A 19,849-nucleotide genomic window follows, 5' to 3' on the forward strand; every position below is an offset into this window, starting at 1 on the left:
TTAAAGTCAGCAAAGAGGCACAGAAAAGAAGACCAGACACCAGCGAGGGAGGATAAGAGAGACAGACGCAACAACATTGTCATCCCCTATGTAGCCGGTGTATCAGAAAAACTCAGGAGAGTTTTCTCCAAGCATGACATCCCGGTGCATTTCAGACCCAGCAACACGCTCAGACAAAAACTGGTTCACCCGAAAGACAAAACGCCAAAACACAGACTTAACAATGTGGTGTATGCGGTACAGTGCAGCGAGGAATGCCCAGACCTCTACATTGGAGAGACCAAACAGCCACTTCACAAGCGCATGGCACAACACAGAAGAGCCACCTCCACAGGACAAGACTCAGCAGTCCATCTGCATCTTAAGGATAAAGGACACTCTTTCGAGGATGCCAATGTTCACATTTTGGACAGAGAGGACAGATGGTTTGAAAGAGGAGTCAAGAAAAACAATCTGTATAAACAGTTTATCAAAGTAAAAACAAAAGAAGTGGAACAAAGATATAAAGCATATAGAAATAAATTGACTGATATTATAAGAACGAGCAAACAACTTTATTATAGAAGAAGATTATATGAAAATAAAAACAATATAAAAGGAACTTGGGATGTGTTAAACAACTTAATTAAACAAGGATCTTCTGGAACATCATATCCTGAATATTTTACTGATGCAAATGGTGAAAATCACAACATGAGTAATATTGTCGATGGGTTCAATAAATTCTTCATAAATGTTGGCCCTGAACTAGCAGCGGACATCCCGTGTCATAAAAATATCAGCAATATAAAATCAAATCCCTTTTCACTGTTCCTCTCAGCTACAAATGAGCAAGAAGTAATAAATATCACATTAGAATGTAAAAGTAAGTCTTCAATGGATTATCACGACATAAATATGTCTGTAGTTAAACAGGTTATTCTGAATATTGCTAGTCCCTTAACATATATCTGTAATTTATCATTTCAGTCCGGTTGTTTTCCAAAAAAAAAAAAATGAAAATTGCGAAAGTAATACCACTATATAAAAGTAATGACAAACATAGTTTTACCAATTATAGGCCTATTTCTCTACTGCCTCAATTCTCAAAAATTCTAGAAAAACTTTTTAATTCAAGATTACAAAAATTCCTTGAAAAACATCAAATAATAAATGTTGGTCAGTATGGTTTCAGAACACAAAGAACCACTTCAATGGCGATAATTGAGGCAGTAGAAGAAATTACTGATGCACTGGACAAAAATAAATATGCAGTTGGTATTTTTGTTGATCTCAAAAAGGCCTTCGACACAATTAATCACTCAATTTTATTGGATAAATTGGAAAGATATGGTATTCGAGGGAAAGCTGGTAACTGGTTAAAAAGTTATCTAACGGGTCGGGAACAATATGTTAGCATAGGGCATTACCATTCAGAGAAACTTGGTATTACATGTGGTGTTCCCCAAGGGTCAGTGTTGGGACCAAAACTTTTCAATGTATACATAAATGATATTTTTGATGTTTCTCAAGTACTTAAACTCATACTGTTCGCAGATGACACCAACATATTTTTCAGTAGCGATGATTATACTGATCTTGTAATGACTGTAAACAGGGAGCTACAATTAATAAAAAAATGGATGGACATAAATAAATTATCATTAAATATAAATAAAACTAAAGCAATGTTTTTTGGTAATTTTAAATATAATATAGAATTACCAATTATCATTGAAGGTGTACCAATTGATAATGTGAGTGAAAACAAATTTTTGGGAGTCGTAATTGATAACAAAATTTCATGGAAACCCCACGTCAGACACATAAAAACCAAAATTTCCAGAAGCCTCGCAGTTTTGAACAAAGTGAAACAATTCCTTGATAAAGATGCACTTCGTACTCTGTACTGTACCCTGGTTCTTCCATATCTTACATATTGTGTGGAAGTGTGGGGAAACACATATAAAAATACAACTAATCCATTAGTCACAGTACAGAAACGAGCACTGCGTATAATTCACAAGGCTGGTTACCTAGATCATACTCACAAATTCTTTCTTCAGGCAAAGTTACTTAAATTCCAGGATCTGGTTAATTACAATACATCCATAATTTTGTATAAAGCTTTTACTAAACTTTTACCGGCAAATTTACAAACTAGATTTGAAATTCGAGAAAAGGTTTATAATGTTAGAGGATTTGGAGAATTCAAATTACCCAGAACTCGAACAACCCGTAAAGGTTTTTGTGTGTCTGTATGTGGTGTGAAAATCTGGAACAGTCTGAGTTTACAACTGAAACAATGCAAAAATATTCATAGATTTAAATTTCTCTACAAACAGTTGGTCTGGTCACAGTATACTCAATGATGGTTTTTTAGTGTGCTCTGTAATGTCTGTTCTCTTACCATTGCTGGTATGGATTCAAAAAAAAAAAAAAAAAAAAAAAAGACTGTGCGTATGTATACATGTGTGTGTAGATATATATGTATGTATATGTATGTGTGTGTTTGTTACTTGTAGTTATTACTGCCTGTTACCTGTGGTAATGTAATTTATAATTTATATATTCTGTATTCAGTTATGAAGGCTCTAATTGTTGCTTGCGAGCTGCAGTTTAGATGCTTGTATGCGCCCGGGACTGTTGATGGGACTGTATGCAATAATGGGCGTAGCTGCGGGAAGTATATTGTTTTGTTTTGTTTTTTGGTTTTTTGTTGATGAGTGAGTATAGGGGTGGGATTTAATAAGTTTTCTTCGTCCCACTCCTTTTTCAGGCAATTTTTGTTTTTTGTTTTGTGCATTTTATGTTCAATATAGGTATTTGTTGTGCCTGGAAATGAACAAATAAATGAATGAAAATGAAAAAGGAGTGAAAGAAGCCATCTGTGTCCACTGTGAGCGACCATCTTTGAACAGAGGCGGTGGTTTACGACACCAACTCTCTGCCATCTATAATCCAGTTTTGAGATCCCTTGCCAGACGCCTTAACGCCCACTCACATCCTGGGCCATCTGATCTCAGGAATTCGCATGATAAGGTGGGGCCAGGTTTCACAATGAACTCACCCGAAACTCTGGCTGATTGGGACCCACACCCAGTTTCACACCTTGGCTCAGGCGATTAGAGGATCATCAGGGGGTCCTTTTGTCCCTCTGTGGGGGGTTACTCCCACTAGGTTTATATCTGGGACTCTCCACCATTTGACCTTAGAACTGAAGAAGCTTCTCGAATGAGAGGTGAAACGTCTTCAAGTAACTTAAAGAAGTCCAGACGCCTTTCTTTCCAAGCTCCTTTGACTACGATGACCTGGATGACTGAGAACCTTCACAGACATCAATCTGTTTCACTGCCTGAATGAACTGAATGATCGTTCTCTAGTGAAGGAGATCCTACAGTCCCTGAAATCAGGACATTTAGCCACAAATAAACTGTCTCCTGCTCAGTGGTCAGCTCTGGTCTTCATTTTACTGTCATCAGAAGAAGATCTGGATGTGTTTGACCTGAAGAAATACTTTGCTTCAGAGGAGGCTCTTCTGAGGCTGCTGCCAGTGGTCAAAGCCTCCAACAAAACTCTGTGAGCTTTGTTTTTGGTTTTTTTTTTTGTTTGTTTTTATACACTTTATCGTTTTAACAAAAAAAAAAGGGTTGTTCACTTTAGAAAAATGTATGTAATAATGTCAGTATTTCCTTCATGAGTGTAAACCTTATCAGGGTATAATCACTCAACAGCCTTATGGTTGACCCATAGCAGGGCTCCAGTCTAAATTTTTTACATGGTTTATTTTATTTATTTGTATAGCACAATTGACTGGTGCACCTAACTTATTTTGTTAGGAGCACCAGCACAAAAGTTAGGTGCACCCCAGTATTTCAACCGCATCACTTAAGGCTGCAGCTTTACCGGTTCACTTTAAAAAAATAATAATAATAATAATGTACATGCAGACAGTATTGATTTGTAAGTGATTAACTAACAATCTTGTCAACACAAAATCTGGAGCACATTTCTACAAGAAAGATAAGTTACCATATTTTTGGACTATAAGGGCACCAGATTATAAGGTGCATTAAGCAACAAAACGGTCAGATAAGTCAAACTTTATTCAACTCATTCTTCTTGCTTCCTCCACTTCCTTATAATTGATTCATTAATGTTGATTTCTTTCACAGCTGCTCTATTCCCATGTTCTATTGCGTGACTGTTAGTCTTCAGTTTGGAATCCGCTTTGCAAGCATGTCTCTTAACAGGTGCCATTTTAGGCTCCTTATACACACACAATATGGTAATATTATGTTGAGGCACAGTACATATTACTCCGCGATCCTCCTGACTACAGTAGCCATAATGATCCATCAAGCGGTGCAGCTTCGTAGCTTACCAAAGTCGTACTAAAACTTTTTGACAGATTTTTGAGCGCCGTGTACGACATATGGTGAGTAACCACAACCAGAATTCATACATAAGGCACACTTTTGAGAAGATTAAAGGATTTTAAGTGCACCTTATAGTCTGAAAAATACGGTACTGAAAAAGTTCTTGCGCTTAAAGTGCTTCACTGAGCTGAAATTTAAACTTAAAATATCTCAAGATATAAAACATTAAAAAAGTAAATTAAAAATGCCTTAAAGACTTTGAACTGAACACCTCAATATCTGAACATCTTACCTTGGGCATGGGCGTCTGAGAGGTTCTGTCGTATTTCTGACTGGTTTATGTTGGGTCGTGGCGCTGTCACTCGGTGTTCGCTCCCTCTGTGGTAGAGTATCACTTCCTGTTCCTGCTCAAACACAGTGGTGTTTCTGAGTAGCTTATCTGCTTAGCAATTTAATTAAAAACTTTTAAATACATTTTTTTTCATAGTATAATCTTCACGTGCTTCATCCGAAGCACAATTTCCATGTACTCACTACCTAATTTATAGCCAAAGTATTCACTCACTGTCTCTGTACTGTTTCGCCAGCTTAGCTTAGCTCGTAGCCGACTCGTTAGCACCATGGCTACTTCACCTGTCCCTCCTGCACTTTCTTGCTCATTGTGTCAGATGTTAAGTTACTCCTCTGCCTCCTTTAGCAGTAATGATATCTGTAACAAATGTAGCATATTTGCTGCTCTGGAGGCCAGGATTACTGAATTGGAGACTCGGCTTCGCACCCTTCATTCACCCATAGCTAGCCAGGCCCCTGTAGCTGGTGTAGCCGAAGATAGCGTAGGCCCCGCTAGCTGTTCCCCGGCAGACCCAAAGCAGCTGGGGAAAGAGGGCGGCTGGGTCACGGTGAGGAGGAAGCATAGTCCTAAACAGAAGCCCCAGGTACACCACCAGCCTGTTCATGTGTCTAACCGTTTTTCCCCACTCGGCGACCAACCCGCCGGGGGTCAGACTCTGGTAATTGGTGATTCTGTTCTCAGACATGTGAAGCTAGAGACACCGGCTGTCACAATCAGCAGGGCTGACTGTGTGTAGAGTGAAGGGTGGACCCAAATGCAGACGGAAACAAAATGTGAAACAGGACTTGAATAACAGAAAACGAGCCATTTATTGAGGCTGGCAAATTAACTGTAAACAAAAGGCAAAATGCAAGGCTAACAATAAACTAAACTGGGTGAGCTAAATTAACTTAAAAACCTACAACAGGAACATGGACTTGACATGAGGAAACTTGACGCAACTTCTTGGCTTGCAAACAAAGCAGACGATGTGACAATGACACACTGAAAACACAGGACTTAAATACACAGGAGGTGATTAGGGGAAGTGGGAACACATGGAGGAACAGCTGACTGACATGAACCTAATGACAGGACAGGGGAAGTGAAACTAAATACAATGAACGAAGAACACACGACACCTTCAAAATAAAACAGGAAACACTGAAACTAGACATGACAACACAAGCTTAACAGACCTAACACGTGATGAACCATACAAGAACTCAAACATAGAAACCAAGGAAACAATAAATAATAACTGCCTTTCCTTAACTAAAGCTAAATAGGAATGACACAAACTAATCACATATCTAAAATGAGACAAATACAAAATGAACTCAGAGCGCTGGGTCAGAGACCCAGCCTGTGACACCGGCAACCATAGTCAATTGTCTTCCAGGGGCCAGAGCAGGCAACATTGAAGGAAATTTAAAACTGCTGGCTAAGGGTAAACGTAAATTCAGTAAAATCATAATTCACGTCGGCAGTAATGACACCTGGTTACGCCAATCGAGGTCACCAAAATCAATATTGAATCGGTGTGCAACTTTGCCAAAACAATGTCGGACTCTCAGTTTGTCAGTTTTCACTGGTCCCCTCCCAGTCAGACCAGGAGCGACATGTTTAGCCGCATGTTCTCCTTAAATTGCTGGCTGTCTGAGTGGTGTCCCAGAAACAATGTGGGCTTCATAGATAATTGGCAAACCTTCTGGAGGAAACCTGGTCTTGTTAGGAGAGACAGCATCCATCCCACTTTGGATGGTGTAGCTCTCATTTCTAGAAATATGGACAAATTTATTAACCCCCCCCCCCCGCCAAAGTATGACTATCCAGAGTTGGGACCAGGAAGCAGAGTTGCAGTCTCACACGCCTCTCTGCAGCTTCTCTCCTCCTGCTACCCCCCCAAAAACCCATTTCAATAGAGACTGTGTCAGCTCCCAAACAGACAAAAAACAAACTAAAAACAAGCAATAAACAACTTAAATAATTACTTCCTCCAAACCATCAACGTGTCTTTTAGACCCCATTCCTACAAAACTGTTCAAAGAAGTCCTGCCATTAATTAATTCTTCAATCTTAAATGTGATCAAACTATCTCTAATAATTATGTACCACAGGCCTTCAAGGTGGCTGTAGTTAAACCTTTACTCAAAAAGCCATCTCTAGACCCAGCAGTGTTAGCTAATTATAGGCCAATCTCCAACCTTCCTTTCATATCAAACATCCTTGAAAGAGTAGTTGTCAAACAGCTAACTGATCATCTGCAGAGGAAGACGACGAGAGAAAAAGGCACAGGGGTGGAGCTTACCCTCGAACTGTTGGGAGAGCACGGCCCCTACTCCAGACTCCAATGCATCCACCTCCACAACGAACTGCAGGGAGAGGTCAGGCTGGCGAAGGATCGGGGCGGTGGCGAACCATTCCTTGAGGTGAGAGAAGGCTTCCTGAGCCAGCCGGTCCCAGTGGAATGGCACCTTGGGTGACGTTAACCTAGAGAGAGGCAGAGCAACTTTACTAAAATCCCTGATGAAACGTCTGTAGAAGTTAGCAAACCCCAGAAAGCGCTGAAGCTGCCGGCGATCGGGTGGTCTGGGCCAGTCCAACACTGCCTGAACTTTTGCCGGGTCAGGTTTCAAATCCCCTCTGGTGATGATGTAGCCCAGAAATGCCATTGAATCCATGTGGAAGTCATATTTCTCTCCTTTAACAAAGAGCCTATTCTCCAGCAGGCGCTGCAGGATCTGCCTTACATGGACCTCATGTTCTGCTTTAGATTTGGAGAAGATGAGAATGTCATCTAAGTAGACAAAAGCACATCGGTTAATAAAGTCTCTGAGAACATCATTAACAAGAGCCTGGAACACGGCCGGGGCGTTGGTCAGGCCGAACGGCATCACAAGGTACTCGAAATGGCCTAGGTGAGTATTGAAGGCCGTTTTCCACTCATCCCCTTCATGGATTCTCACCAGATGGTAGGCGTTGCGCAAGTCCAACTTACTGAAGATCGTGGCACCCTGAAGTAACTCAAAAGCAGAAGAAAGAAGGGGCAGAGGATACTTGTTACGAACGATGATTTTGTTAAGCCCGCGATAGTCGATACAGGGGCGAAGGGTATTGTCTTTCTTAGCAACAAAGAAAAACCCCGCTCCCACTGGGGAGGATGACGGCCGAATGATGCCCGCAGCGAGAGAGTCTGCAATGTAATTCTCCATAGACTCCCTCTCTGGCTGAGAAATGCTGTACAAACGACCAGATGGAAGCGGCGCCCCAGGCAGGAGATCAATCGCACAGTCATACGGTCTATGAGGGGGAAGTGAACGCGCCCCATCTTTACTAAACACTTCAGCCAAATCATGATAAACACGCGGGACCGAGGTCAAATCCGGAGGCTCGACCGGCTGGTCAGACCCTGGAGATGTGGTTGGAGCAGGTGCAGCTCATGTAGCAGTCAATGCTCCACCCGGTTACTCTCGCTTTCTTCCAATCGATGTGCGGATTGTGTTGGAGCAGCCATGGATAACCCAATACAAGGGGGGTGCGCGGTGCTTGAAACACGAAAAGCTCGATGCGCTCTGAGTGGTTACCCGAGAGAGTAAGAGACAGGGGTTCTGTCATTTGGGTTATGTCCGACAAGCGTTGCCTAGATAGGGCTGTGACAGCAAGTGGATCGGGTAGGGCGTGTAGTGTGATGTTTAGCTTTTTCGCCAGAGCTGCATCAATGAAACTCTGCTCAGCACCTGAATCCACTAGAGCTTGAAGAGAGTGGGTAACGTTCTTAATGGTGAGTTTTGCAGGTAACATAAGCTGGGGGAGAGAACTTTTAGTCGTTATATCGCCCACCAGTATTCTCTCAACTACTGGCGAGCGCGCCCTTTTGCCCGTGCGCGGCATGAAGAGGCAAAATGGCCCTTACGGCCGCAATATAGACACTCACCGGCGGCCATACGCCGTTGACGTTCTGCGGGCGAGAGCTGCGAACGTCCAAGTTGCATGGGCTGCTCCTCCTCCTCAACCTCGCCGTGCTCGCATGCCGCTCCAGGCCCCAGTGAGGCGTCCCTCGGTGGCCGAGGCTGAGCGAAGCGACGTTGCGTGCTTCGCCGTGCATGCAGGCGATCGTCTATTTGGATGCATAGGGACATGATCGCACCTAAAGAGGAGGGTAACTCACGCACCATCAGTTCATCTTTAATCTTCTCACTCACATTATTTAGCAGTGCCGTCTTTAATGCTTCCTGCCCCCACCCCGCTTGCGTCGCTAGTGTCCAAAAGTCAACTGAAAAATCTGCCATGCTCCGCTTACCTTGCTTCAGATTCATGAGGCAGAGCCCAACCGCCGCAGCAGTGGAGCCCTTATCAAAAACACTCCGAAACAGAGACAAAAAATCATCATAAGTAATTTCGGGACTAGCGCTCAGCACGGCTTGTGCCCAGGTCAGCGCACGATCTCGTAGCAACTGAACAAAATATGAGATCTTACTCCCGTCATTAGAGAAGGCACGAGGCCGAGATGAAACTCACACACAGCCGGGACTAGAACCGGTGAGGCAGCACTTACTGCGGAGCTTGATGACGCCTGGGCGGGTTTGCTGGTAGGCGAGTGTTCCGGCAATGGAGTGCGCTGAGCAGCTGCTAGTGTTAAGGCAGCGACATTCTCACTGAGGTGAACAAGCATTTGCTCGTGGCGTTGTAAGATCGCTTCCAGTGTGACCGGGGCGGAGGGAGACGGGGAGGAAGCTGAATCTGCTGAGTCCATGGTGGCTGGAATATTCTGTTACGGGAGTGGAACGGACTCAGGCGCAGACTGAGGTAGCACAGTTCAACGACACTTTATTAATCACACTGGTGCACTATATACACGTGAAGGGGGGGGAAACACCAGGGTCCCGGGGATCAATAGGCTGGGGAGACACACTTCTTCGCACTCGCTCTGCTCCTCGTCCAAACAGTTTCCACACAAGCAGCTCACTCTCCTACTCACGGGGTCCAGGGGTCACAAAAGGGCTGATCCAGGTAAACCTGTTTACACAGACGAGGGTAAGTCGAAGGCAAACACGGGAACAGTAGAATCGCAAGGAAGCCAGGCAATACTAACGAGAGTTACTCAATATTCCAGCGACGAATAGCTCAGAGCCCCAGCCTTAAGAGCCAGAGAACTGCAATTCGCTCGAGATCAGCTGCAGGTGCGTGGGCCAAGGGCAGGACCCCAATCAGAGCTCCGCCCAGGCAGACAGGTAGGAGAGATAGAGCGAGAGAAAAACAACAAACACTTGTGGCCACACTGGGCTGGCCGGGGAGGCACAGGGACCATGACAAATGGCTTATTTGAATAGTTTCAGTCAGGTTTCAGAGCTCATCACAGCACAGAAACAGCTTTAGTGAAGGTTACAAATGATCTTCTTATGGCCTCTGACAGTGGACTCATCTCTGTGCTTGTCCTTCTAGACCTTAGTGCAGCGTTCGATACTGTCGACCATAATATCCTATAAGAGCGATTAGAACAATTCTGTTTACACTATACATGCTTCCCTTAGGCAGCATCATTAGAAGACATTGCATAAATTTTCACTGCTATGCAGATAACACCCAGCTCTGTCTATCTATGAAGCCAGATAACACACACCAATGAGTTAGACTGCAGGAATGTCTTAAAGACATAAAGACCTGGATGGCCGCTAACTTTCTGCTTCTTAATTCAGATGAAACTGAGGTTATTGTACTCGGCCCTGAAAATCTTAGAAATATGGTATCTAACCAGACTCTTACTCTGGATGGCATTACCTTGGCCTCCAGTAACGCTGTGAGGAACCTTGGAGTCATTTTTGACCAGGACATGTCCTTCAACGCACATATTAAACAAATATGTAAGACTGCTTTCTTCCATTTGTGCAACATCTCTAAAGTTAGAAATATCCTGTCTCAGAGTGACGCTGAAAAACTAGTTCATGCATTTATTACTTCCAGGCTGGACTACTGCAATTCATTATTATCAGGATGTCCAAAAAACCTGCTGAAAAGCCTTCAGCTAATCCAAAAATGCTGCAGCAAGAGTCCTGACAGGGACTAGAAAGAGAGAGCATATTTCTGCTGTTTTGGCTTCCCTTCATTGGCTTCCTGTTAAATCCAGAATTGAATTCAAAATCCTGCTCCTCACATACAAGGTCTTAAATAATCAGGCCCCATCTTATCTTAATGACCTTGTAGTACCATATCACCCTATTAGAGCACTTCGCTCTCGCTCTGCAGGCCTACTTGTTGTTCCTAAAGTATTTAAAAGTAGAATGGGAGGCAGAGCCTTCAGTTTTCAGGCCCCTCTTCTGTGGAACCAGCTTCCAGTTTGGATTCGGGAAACAGACACTATCTCCACTTTCAAGATTAGGCTTAAAACTTTACTTTTTGCTAAAGCATATAGTTAAGGCTGGACCAGGTGACCCTGAATCCTCCCTTAGTTATGCTGCAATAGACGTAGGCTGCCGGGGATTCCCATGATGCATTGAGTTTTTCCTTTCTAGTCACCTTTCTCACTCACTATGTGTTAATAGACCTCTTTGCATTGAGTCATACCTGTTATTAACCTCTGTCTCTCTTCCACAGCATGTCTTTTATCCTGTCTTCCTTCTCTCACCCCAACCGGTCGCAGCAGATGGCCGCCCCTCCCTGAGCCTGGTTCTGCAGGAGGTTTCTTCCTGTTAAAAGGGAGTTTTTCCTTCCCACTGTCGCCAAAGTGCTTGCTCATAGGGGGTCATATGATTGTTGGGTTTTTCTCTGTATCTATGAAGCGCCTTGAGGCGACTTTTGTTGTGATTTGGCGCTATATAAATAAAATTGAATTGAATTGAATAAATCTTATGAATCTAACACAAAATTAGTATTATTAAATTGGTCAAATTAGTATCTGCAGTAAAGATTTTTTCATGCATTGTATTCTACCACAGGCAAAGTTGCCTCCATTTTTATTAATTTTTTTAATATTTTGTAATAATTTATTTGTAATAATTTATTCTGTTTTGGGAGTGTTTTTTATGCATCTGTATTATATTATACATACACATTAAAAGTGAATCTCTGTCCAAAAAATGCAGTCAGTTTACTTTTTACTCACTATGAGCATCATTCATTATTCTCCCCCAGTAATTAAGGTTAGGATATGTATTTTTTTTTTTATTCCAATCCATTCTTCTTTTGCAGCATTTAAATAACCTTTATCAGATTTGATGGTTTTGTTACAGACAAAAAGTGTTTTGCTTTTCTTTCACAAATGTGGGATTAAATTGTGTTAAAATGCACAAAACAGTGATGTCATGTTTTGTGACGAGGACTCAGGCACAGAGAGACTTGATGAATTTAAGAATCTTATGTTTTAATAAAGAAATTTGCAGACTTGCACAGAGATGGTAAAATTATGATGACTGATAATGAAGACGAGGACAGGGAGGATGCAGGGACTGACAGAGACAGGGAAGAAGTCTCATTGTGACGAGTAAAGTGTATCTTGCCTGGCTGGGCATCTCTCTGGGTGCTCAGCACCCCCAAAGCTCTAATCCTAGAATCGCTCCTGAGCCAGAATCAAGGTAAATGGTAGCTTCACGGACAGAATTCAGCTGCATAGAGTTACAAGATAGGATAGGGTTGTGTCTTGTCACCAATTCTTTTTGCGTTATATGCTGAGCCACTAGCGCAAGCAGTGTGGCAACATCCAAATTTGGAGGGGGTTACTATAGTCGGATAAAAACATCTTATTGCATTATTTGCCGATGATGTCATTGATTCTTACGAGATCCTGACAAGTGTTTTCCAATTCTGATGCAACTATTCCATGCCTTCGATCACCTATCGGGCTATAAAATTTATGTATCCAAAACACAAATTCTGTAATTTAATTATACACGAATATAAACCAAAGTGGTACTTGAACACCATGAAATATTTGGGCATAAGTTTGACAAAATCATTATCTGCTATGTTTGAGACAAGCTACAATCAGGTGGAAGGTAACATAAAAAAAGAGCGGTGGTCAGCAGTCCCTACAAATTTCTACTCTAGGATCCAAATAATAAAGATGAACGTTCTTCCAAGATTGCTATACTTGTACCAATCACTCCCACTTCCTATACCTCAAAGTAAATTTAAAATATAGGACAAGGTTTATATGGAATGGGAAAAAGCCAAGAACAAGGCTAACAACACTGCAACTCCCGAAGTGTACGGGAGGGATGGTCTTGCCCAATCTAACGGATACTTTTACGCAGCTCAATTCAGACTCCTTGTTTGTTGGTGTAGACCTGACTATGAGGCATGGTGGAAGGAAATTGAGAATGAAACTGAGGGGAACAAAATTCAAATTTTTATCTCTGACAAACAACTAATGACCTCTTATAACAGTAGAATGAACCAAATTGTGAAATTTACATTAGACATATGGCATACAGTAATAGAAAAATGCCAGTTAAAAGAACAGTTATTTCCACCTTCTACAGATTATTAGAAGAAGGTAGACAGAATACAACCTTTTACCTTAAAAAGAAATGGGAAGCTGAGCTGACTATAACTATTAAAGAGAAGGAATGGTCGAGTATGTGTAAAATACAACACAGTTCAACGAATTCGCTGGAAAAATTTGACCAGTTTTTTCATTACACCCAAAATCAAAAGCAAACAGATCTCAAGTCTACAGAAATGTTGGAGATTGTGTGGAGAAATGGAAGCTGATCATTCACATGTATTTTGGAAGTGCATAAAAATAAAAAAAAAGTATTGGGGAGATCTCAGAATGAACACAGAAAATATTCTTGGTTATGCACTCCCAAACACCTGTCAAGTGATGTACCTTGGAAACATAAAGGAACTGGTAAAGAAGGACATTTATCTAGTAAAAATAATTCTAGCCGCAACAAAGAAAGCAATCACAAAGAACTGGTTACAACCAGACCCTTCCATTCAACAAGATTAGATTAGGATTGTAGAAGGAATCTCAGAGATGGAAAGAATTAAATTCAATATCAGACTGATGGGGGGGTATATATGATAGGCAATGGAGGAAGTGGAAAGTATTTTTAATTGGCACCAAAAATAAGACAGATTAAGAGAGTTTCCTGTGATAGAAGGTGAGAAAGGACATGTAAATTCCAGACTGGTTGTTTGCTTGTTTGTATTGTTCTTTACTGTAATCAACTAAAACCAATAAAAAATAAAATATAAAAACACATATACCCGATGGCCTGATTACATATACGGGGGGAAATATAACATTTTTATTTATGCAGATGTTGTTGATTACCAACTTGTGGGCGACGTCCACGTCCCCCTTTTATGGTGTATTAATATAACAGACGACGAACGAAGGGTGCCCATTCTACAATTTGATACCCCGCGCTACACACCAAGTCATTAATCGATGACATAGAAATTGATTTGAAAGATGATCAAAATCAACACATTGTCACGGCTGGGAAGGCAAGCTGTGTGGTGTGGAGGAAGGAGGACCCAAGATGCAAGCAGTGGATGAAAATGCTAGTGAAGTTTATTTACAAGGTGTAGTGGCAAACAAGCAGTGGGGCATGACAAATAACTGAAGACACCTAAACTGGGAGAACTAAAATAACAGACCTGGGAGCATACGACAAAGGGATGAGAGGATGAGAGGATGAGAGGATGACGAGTAACTGTCATGAATCGCTGTGTGGCAGGCAAGCAGGAGTGGTGGACCCAAAATGCAGAACTCAGACACGGAAGTGAAACTTAAAGCGCAGCTTTATTGCTGGGAAAAACCTCGTACAAACTAAACTCACCAAAAGAAAACCAAAAGTCAGAACAGAGGAACCAAGGACTGAAACACTGGAAAGAAACACTAAACTGGAGCAGAGGAAACGTAAACTCAGTACACTCACATACGACACAGACCTTCACAATAAAACAGGAAACTCAGACACATGGAACCAGACAAGACATTGAACTAAACAGACAGATTCACAAACAGATGGGGTGACACCATAGACAGACAGAGACACAGATTCAAAGGCAGACCAAATATAACACATAGAACTCAAACAATAATAATCATCATCATCATAACCTAGAAAATGATAACTAAAAGCGCTGGGTCACCGACCCAGGACCATGACAGTACTCCCCACCTCAAGGGCTGGCTCCAGACAGCCCAGCAGAAACACAAAAACGGACCAAAACCAAAAAAGAAAAGCACCCGACCAAGGCGGGCGGAGGGGGCCCAGGACGGAGGGACAGAGTCCAAAAGGCCCAGATGGCCAAGTTCAGGGGGCCGACAGCGCAGGAGGCCAAAACAGTTCAGTTCCGGAGACCGACCATGCGAATGGCAGCGGCAGTGGGGCAGGTCCGGAGGCCGGCCACGCCGTAGGCAGTGGCGTGGAAACAGTTCTGGGGGCCGACCGTGCGGACGGCAACGGCGGCGCAGATGCAGGTCCGGGGGCCGACCGTGCGGACGGCAACGGCGGCGCGCATGCAGGTCCGGGGGCCGACCGTGCGGACGGCAACGGCGGCGCGGATGCAGGTCCGGGGGCCGACCGTGCGGACGGCAAAGGCGGCGCGAATGCAGGTGTGGAGGCCGGCCACGCGGAAGGCAGTGGCGGCGTGTAGGAGGTCGTCCACGCAGAAGGCGGGGGTGGCAACAGAAGTCCGGAGGGCGGCCACGGTGGTGATGATGCCCAACAAGCGGCCTGACAAATGCTCGATGATGTTGAGGCGGTAGTTTGGGACCTGAAGGTGGCGTGATCCCTGTGGCACCAGGCGAGGCGGAGGCTGGACCAGACGAGGCACCAGGCGAGGCGGAGGCTGGACCAGACGAGGCAGAAGCCGAGGCGGAGGCTGGACCAGACGAGGCAGAAGCCGAGGCGGAGGCTGGGCCAAATGAAACTGGTGATGCTGAAGAGGAGGCCACTGCAGGCGACGCTGGAGCTGATGCGGGGGCTGGACCAGGCGAGGCAGATGAGGATGAAGCTGAAGCAGAGGCTGGACCAGGCGAGGCAGGTGAGGATGAAGCTGAAGCAGAGGCTGGACCGGGCGAGGCAGATGAGGATGAAGCTGAAGCAGAGGCTGGACCAGGCGACGCTGATGAGAATGCCAAAGAGGATGCTGAAGCTGGACCCGGCGACGGCGTGGGTGGACCTGAAGCTGGACCAGGCGACGGCGTGGGTGGACCTGAAGCTGGACCAGGCGACGGAGTGGGTGGAGACACAGAGGCTGCAGCTGGCGAGGATGAAGACACAGAGGCTGCAGCTGGCGAGGATGAAGACACAGAGGCTGCAGCTGGCGAGGATGAAGACACAGAGGCTGCAGCAGGCGAGGATGAAGACACAGAGGCTGCAGCTGGCGAGGATGAAGACACAGAGGCTGCAGCTGGCGAGGATGAAGACACGGAGGCTGCAGCTGGCGAGGATGAAGACACGGAGGCTGCAGCTGGCGGCGGCGTGGAAGCCGGAGACGGAGGCGCTGCAGCAGGCAGTGTGGACGAAACTGTGGATGCGGCTGCTGCTGCGGGTGTGGATGAGGCTGCTGGTGGAGCAGCTGGTGGCTGGACGGGCTCCTCGGGCCCCCCAGCTGACGAGGAAGGTCGCTGGACGGGCTCCTCGGACCCCCCAGCTGACAAGGAAGGTCGCTGGACGGGCTCCTCGGGCCCCCCAGCTGGCGAAGCAGGAGGCTGGACAGGCTCCTCGGGCCCTCCAGCTGGCAAAGCAGGAGGCTGGACAGGCTCCTTGGGCCCTCCAGCTGGCGAAGCAGGAGGCTGGACGGGCTCCTCGGGCCCTCCAGCTGGCGAAGCAGGAGGCTGGACGGGCTCCTCGGGCCCTCCAACGAAAACAGTCTCAGGACCAGTGGGCACAGGGGCCCCTGGAACACACAGGACAAAACCAGCAGGCGCGGGGACCTCTGGCAGGCACAGATCGGAACCAGCAGGCACACGGGCCTCTGGCAGGCACAGATCGGAACCAGCAGGCACACGGGCCCCTGGCAGGGACAGGACAGAACCAGCAGGCACACGGGCCTCTGGCAGGGACAGGACAGAACCAGCAGGCACACGGGCCTCTGGCAGGGACAGAACAGAACCAGAAGGCACACGGGCCCCTGGCAGGGACAGAACAGAACCAGCAGGCACACGGGCCCCTGGCAGGGACAGAACAGAACCAGCAGGCACACAGGCCTCTGGCAGGGATAGAACAGAACCAGGCACACGGGCCTCTGGCAAACACATGGCAGACTGCAGCTGCACAGAGCATTGAGTCTGCTCAGGCAGCAACGGCCGGGTGCGGTCCTCAGCTGGCTTCTTAACCGCCAGGGGTCCAGAGTCTGCTGGGGGCTGAAACCCAGCCTCTGGGGAGGCCCTGGAGTGAATCTCAGTCTCAGAACTGGCCAGCTTTTGAGGACTGATAACAATATTGTTTGGTTTGTCTCTCTGATTAGGATTCGAGGTTGTGGAACAGTTCTGTAAGGGTTGGATAGACATAGCTTGCTGTACCGGAGGTGTAGGTGAAGATGATGGCTGTATAGGTGACTGAGCTGAGGGCGACTGAAGAAAAGGTCGGGAAAATGATGGTTGTGAAGTTGGAAACCGAGCTGACGATAAGGCTGATGATTCCTCTACCAACTGAGCTATTGACTGGGCTAAGGATTGAAATAAGGTTTGTAGTAAGTCAGGCTGTGGATGTGACTGTGCTATGGGAAGCGAGGCTGAATGTGGTGGAGGTAGCGACTGAGCTCGGGGCCGGGCGGCTAACTGAGCTTGGGGCCGGGCGGCTAACTGAGCTTGGGGCCGGGCGGCTAACCGGGCTTGGGGCCGGGTGGCTAACCGAGCTTCGGGCCGGGTGGCTAACTGAGCTTCGGGCCGGGCGGCTAACTGAGCTTCGGGCCGGGCGGCTAACTGATCTGACATAGCCCCAGAATAAACAGTTCCAGATGAAACAGTCTTAACTCCTGGGTCCGAAGGAGCATCAGAAGCACAGTCTTTTGAACCAAAGCGGAAACGATCGCTCTCAAAATGAATACTGTCATTTTCTGGAACAGGAGGAACAGAAGTTCTAGAGTTCATGAAGCTGACGTTAGCGGCCTTGGGGGAAACGGTATGTTTATCCCTCGACACAGAAGGCGAATGTAGGGGGACTTTGTCACTCACCCTAGGCGGTTGGTCGAGAAGAGTCCCAGGCTCCTGCTGGAGCCGTGAGTGCTGGCGGCACGTTCGCCGCTTCCAAGTAGAAGAGAGAGCAGCGCTGGCAGAATGCAACAAGGAATGACTCGGCTGTGGCTGCTCCTGCTGTGATGTGGAAACGCTGGGTGAGTCGGGTGGCACTATAATGATCCCTAACATCTTGTAGAAAGCTTGAGCTGGTGTAAGCTGGTTGCTCCCGGTCTCATAGTAATCCTCCCGGGACCGGCGGGAGCGTTTTCTGTGAGACCGGGGCATCCGGGGGGAAGAAGCAGGTGAGTGGACCGAAGGGTAAGCAGCTAGTGAGGAACGGCAGCACGGAGGCCCTCCAAGCGCTAGCCGGGTCCCGTCAAAGGCTGAGCTGCGCTTCCTCAGTGAGTCTGCTGGATCCATACTGGTCGCGTCGTTCTGTCATGAATCGCTGTGTGGCAGGCAAGCAGGAGTGGTGGACCCAAAATGCAGAACTCAGACACGGAAGTGAAACTTAAAGCGCAGCTTTATTGCTGGGAAAAACCTCGTACAAACTAAACTCACCAAAAGAAAACCAAAAGTCAGAACAGAGGAACCAAGGACTGAAACACTGGAAAGAAACACTAAACTGGAGCAGGAGACCAAACACTAGGAACATAGAAGCAGAACACACAGCTAGTTGAGGGTACGACGCAACACTGACACAGAGAAACACAGGGCTTAAATACACAGATGGCAGTAATCAAGGGATGAGAGACAGGAGGGGAACACACCTGGGAGAAATCACAGCTGACGAGACAGGGGAAACGTAAACTGAGCACACTCACATACGACACAGACCTTCACAATAAAACAGGAAACTCAGACACATGGAACCAGACAAGACATTGAACTAAACAGACAGATTCACAAACAGATGGGGTGACACCATAGACAGACAGAGACACAGATTCAAAGGCAGACCAAATATAACACATAGAACTCAAACAATAATAATCATCATCATCATAAACTAGAAAATGATAACTAAAAGCACTGGGTCACCGACCCAGGACCATGACAGTAACACAGACTGACACGGAGGAACACAGACGAACCGGCAACAGGCAGGAGAACACACAGGGCTTAAATACACACACCAGTAATCAGGGGATGAGAGACAGGAGGGCAACACAGCTGGGAGAAATCAGAGCTGACGGGACAGGGGAAATGTAAACCTCATACACTCACATCAGACAGAGACCTTCACAATAAAACAGGAAACTCAGACACGGGGAACCAAACAAGACAGATCTAAACAGACAGCTTCACAAACAGATGGGGTGACACCATAGACAGACAGAGACACAGAACACAGACGCAGACTCAAAGGCAGACCGTATATAACACATAGAACTCAAACAATAATAATAATCATCATCATCATAATAAACTAGTAAATGATAATAAACTAAAAGCGCTTGGTCACCGACCCAGGACCATGACAGTACCCCCCCTCAAGGGCTGGCACTAGACAGAAACAGAAAAACGACCCAACCAGGGCGGGCGGAGGGGGCCCAGGACGGAGGGACAGAGTCCAAAAAGGCCCAGATGGTCAAGTTCAGGGGGCCGACCCGGAGGCTGACAGCGCAGGAGGCCAAAACAGTTCAGTTCCGGAGGCCGACCATGCGAATGGCAGCGGCAGCGGGGCAGGTCCGGGGGCCGGCCACGCAGTAGGCAGTGGTGCAGAAACAGTTCTGGGGGCCAACCGTGTGGACAGCAATGGCGGCGGCAATTCAAGTCCGGAGGCCGGCCACGCGGAATGCAGTGGCGGCGTTCAGGAGGGCGTCCACAGTGGCGAAGATGCCCAACAAGTGGCCTGGCAGATGACCAATGATGTGGAGGTGGTAGTAGGGGACCTGAAGGCTGCGTGGCCCCTGCAGCACCAGGCGAAGCGGAGGTTGGACCAGATGAGGCAGAGGCTGAAGCCCAAGCTGGGCCAGGCGACGCTGAAGCGAATGCGGAGGCTGAATCAGGCGAGGC

General features: G+C 46.2%; 1 protein-coding gene across 1 annotated transcript; it reads right to left on the reverse strand.

The window, feature by feature from the left end:
• Positions 1–14,991: 14,991 nt before the first annotated feature.
• LOC120743419 (proline-rich protein 36-like) lies at positions 14,992–18,602 on the reverse strand. Its single transcript, XM_040047043.1, has 2 exons — positions 16,031–18,602; positions 14,992–15,630 (listed from the first exon to the last, which is right to left on the reverse strand). The coding sequence occupies exons 1-2, from the start codon at positions 18,248–18,250 to the stop codon at positions 14,992–14,994; spliced, it is 2,859 nt and encodes a 952-aa protein (XP_039902977.1). The 5' UTR covers positions 18,251–18,602.
• Positions 18,603–19,849: the final 1,247 nt, after the last annotated feature.

The sequence above is a fragment of the Simochromis diagramma genome, unplaced genomic scaffold (assembly GCF_900408965.1).
Source record: "Simochromis diagramma unplaced genomic scaffold, fSimDia1.1 OVJJ01000331.1, whole genome shotgun sequence".
Taxonomy (NCBI): Eukaryota; Metazoa; Chordata; class Actinopteri; order Cichliformes; family Cichlidae; genus Simochromis; species Simochromis diagramma.

What these genes read in the sequence shown, in the direction of transcription:
- LOC120743419 (XM_040047043.1), bottom strand. Translation starts at nt 18,250, where the DNA reads ATGGATCCAGCAGACTCACTGAGGAAGCGCAGCTCAGCCTTTGACGGG. An exon ending in CTGTGTCTTCATCCTCGCCA is followed by an intron (nt 15,631 to 16,030) that starts GCTGCAGCCTCT and finishes CGCCTGGTCCAG; the next exon opens with CCCCCGCATCAGCTCCAGCG.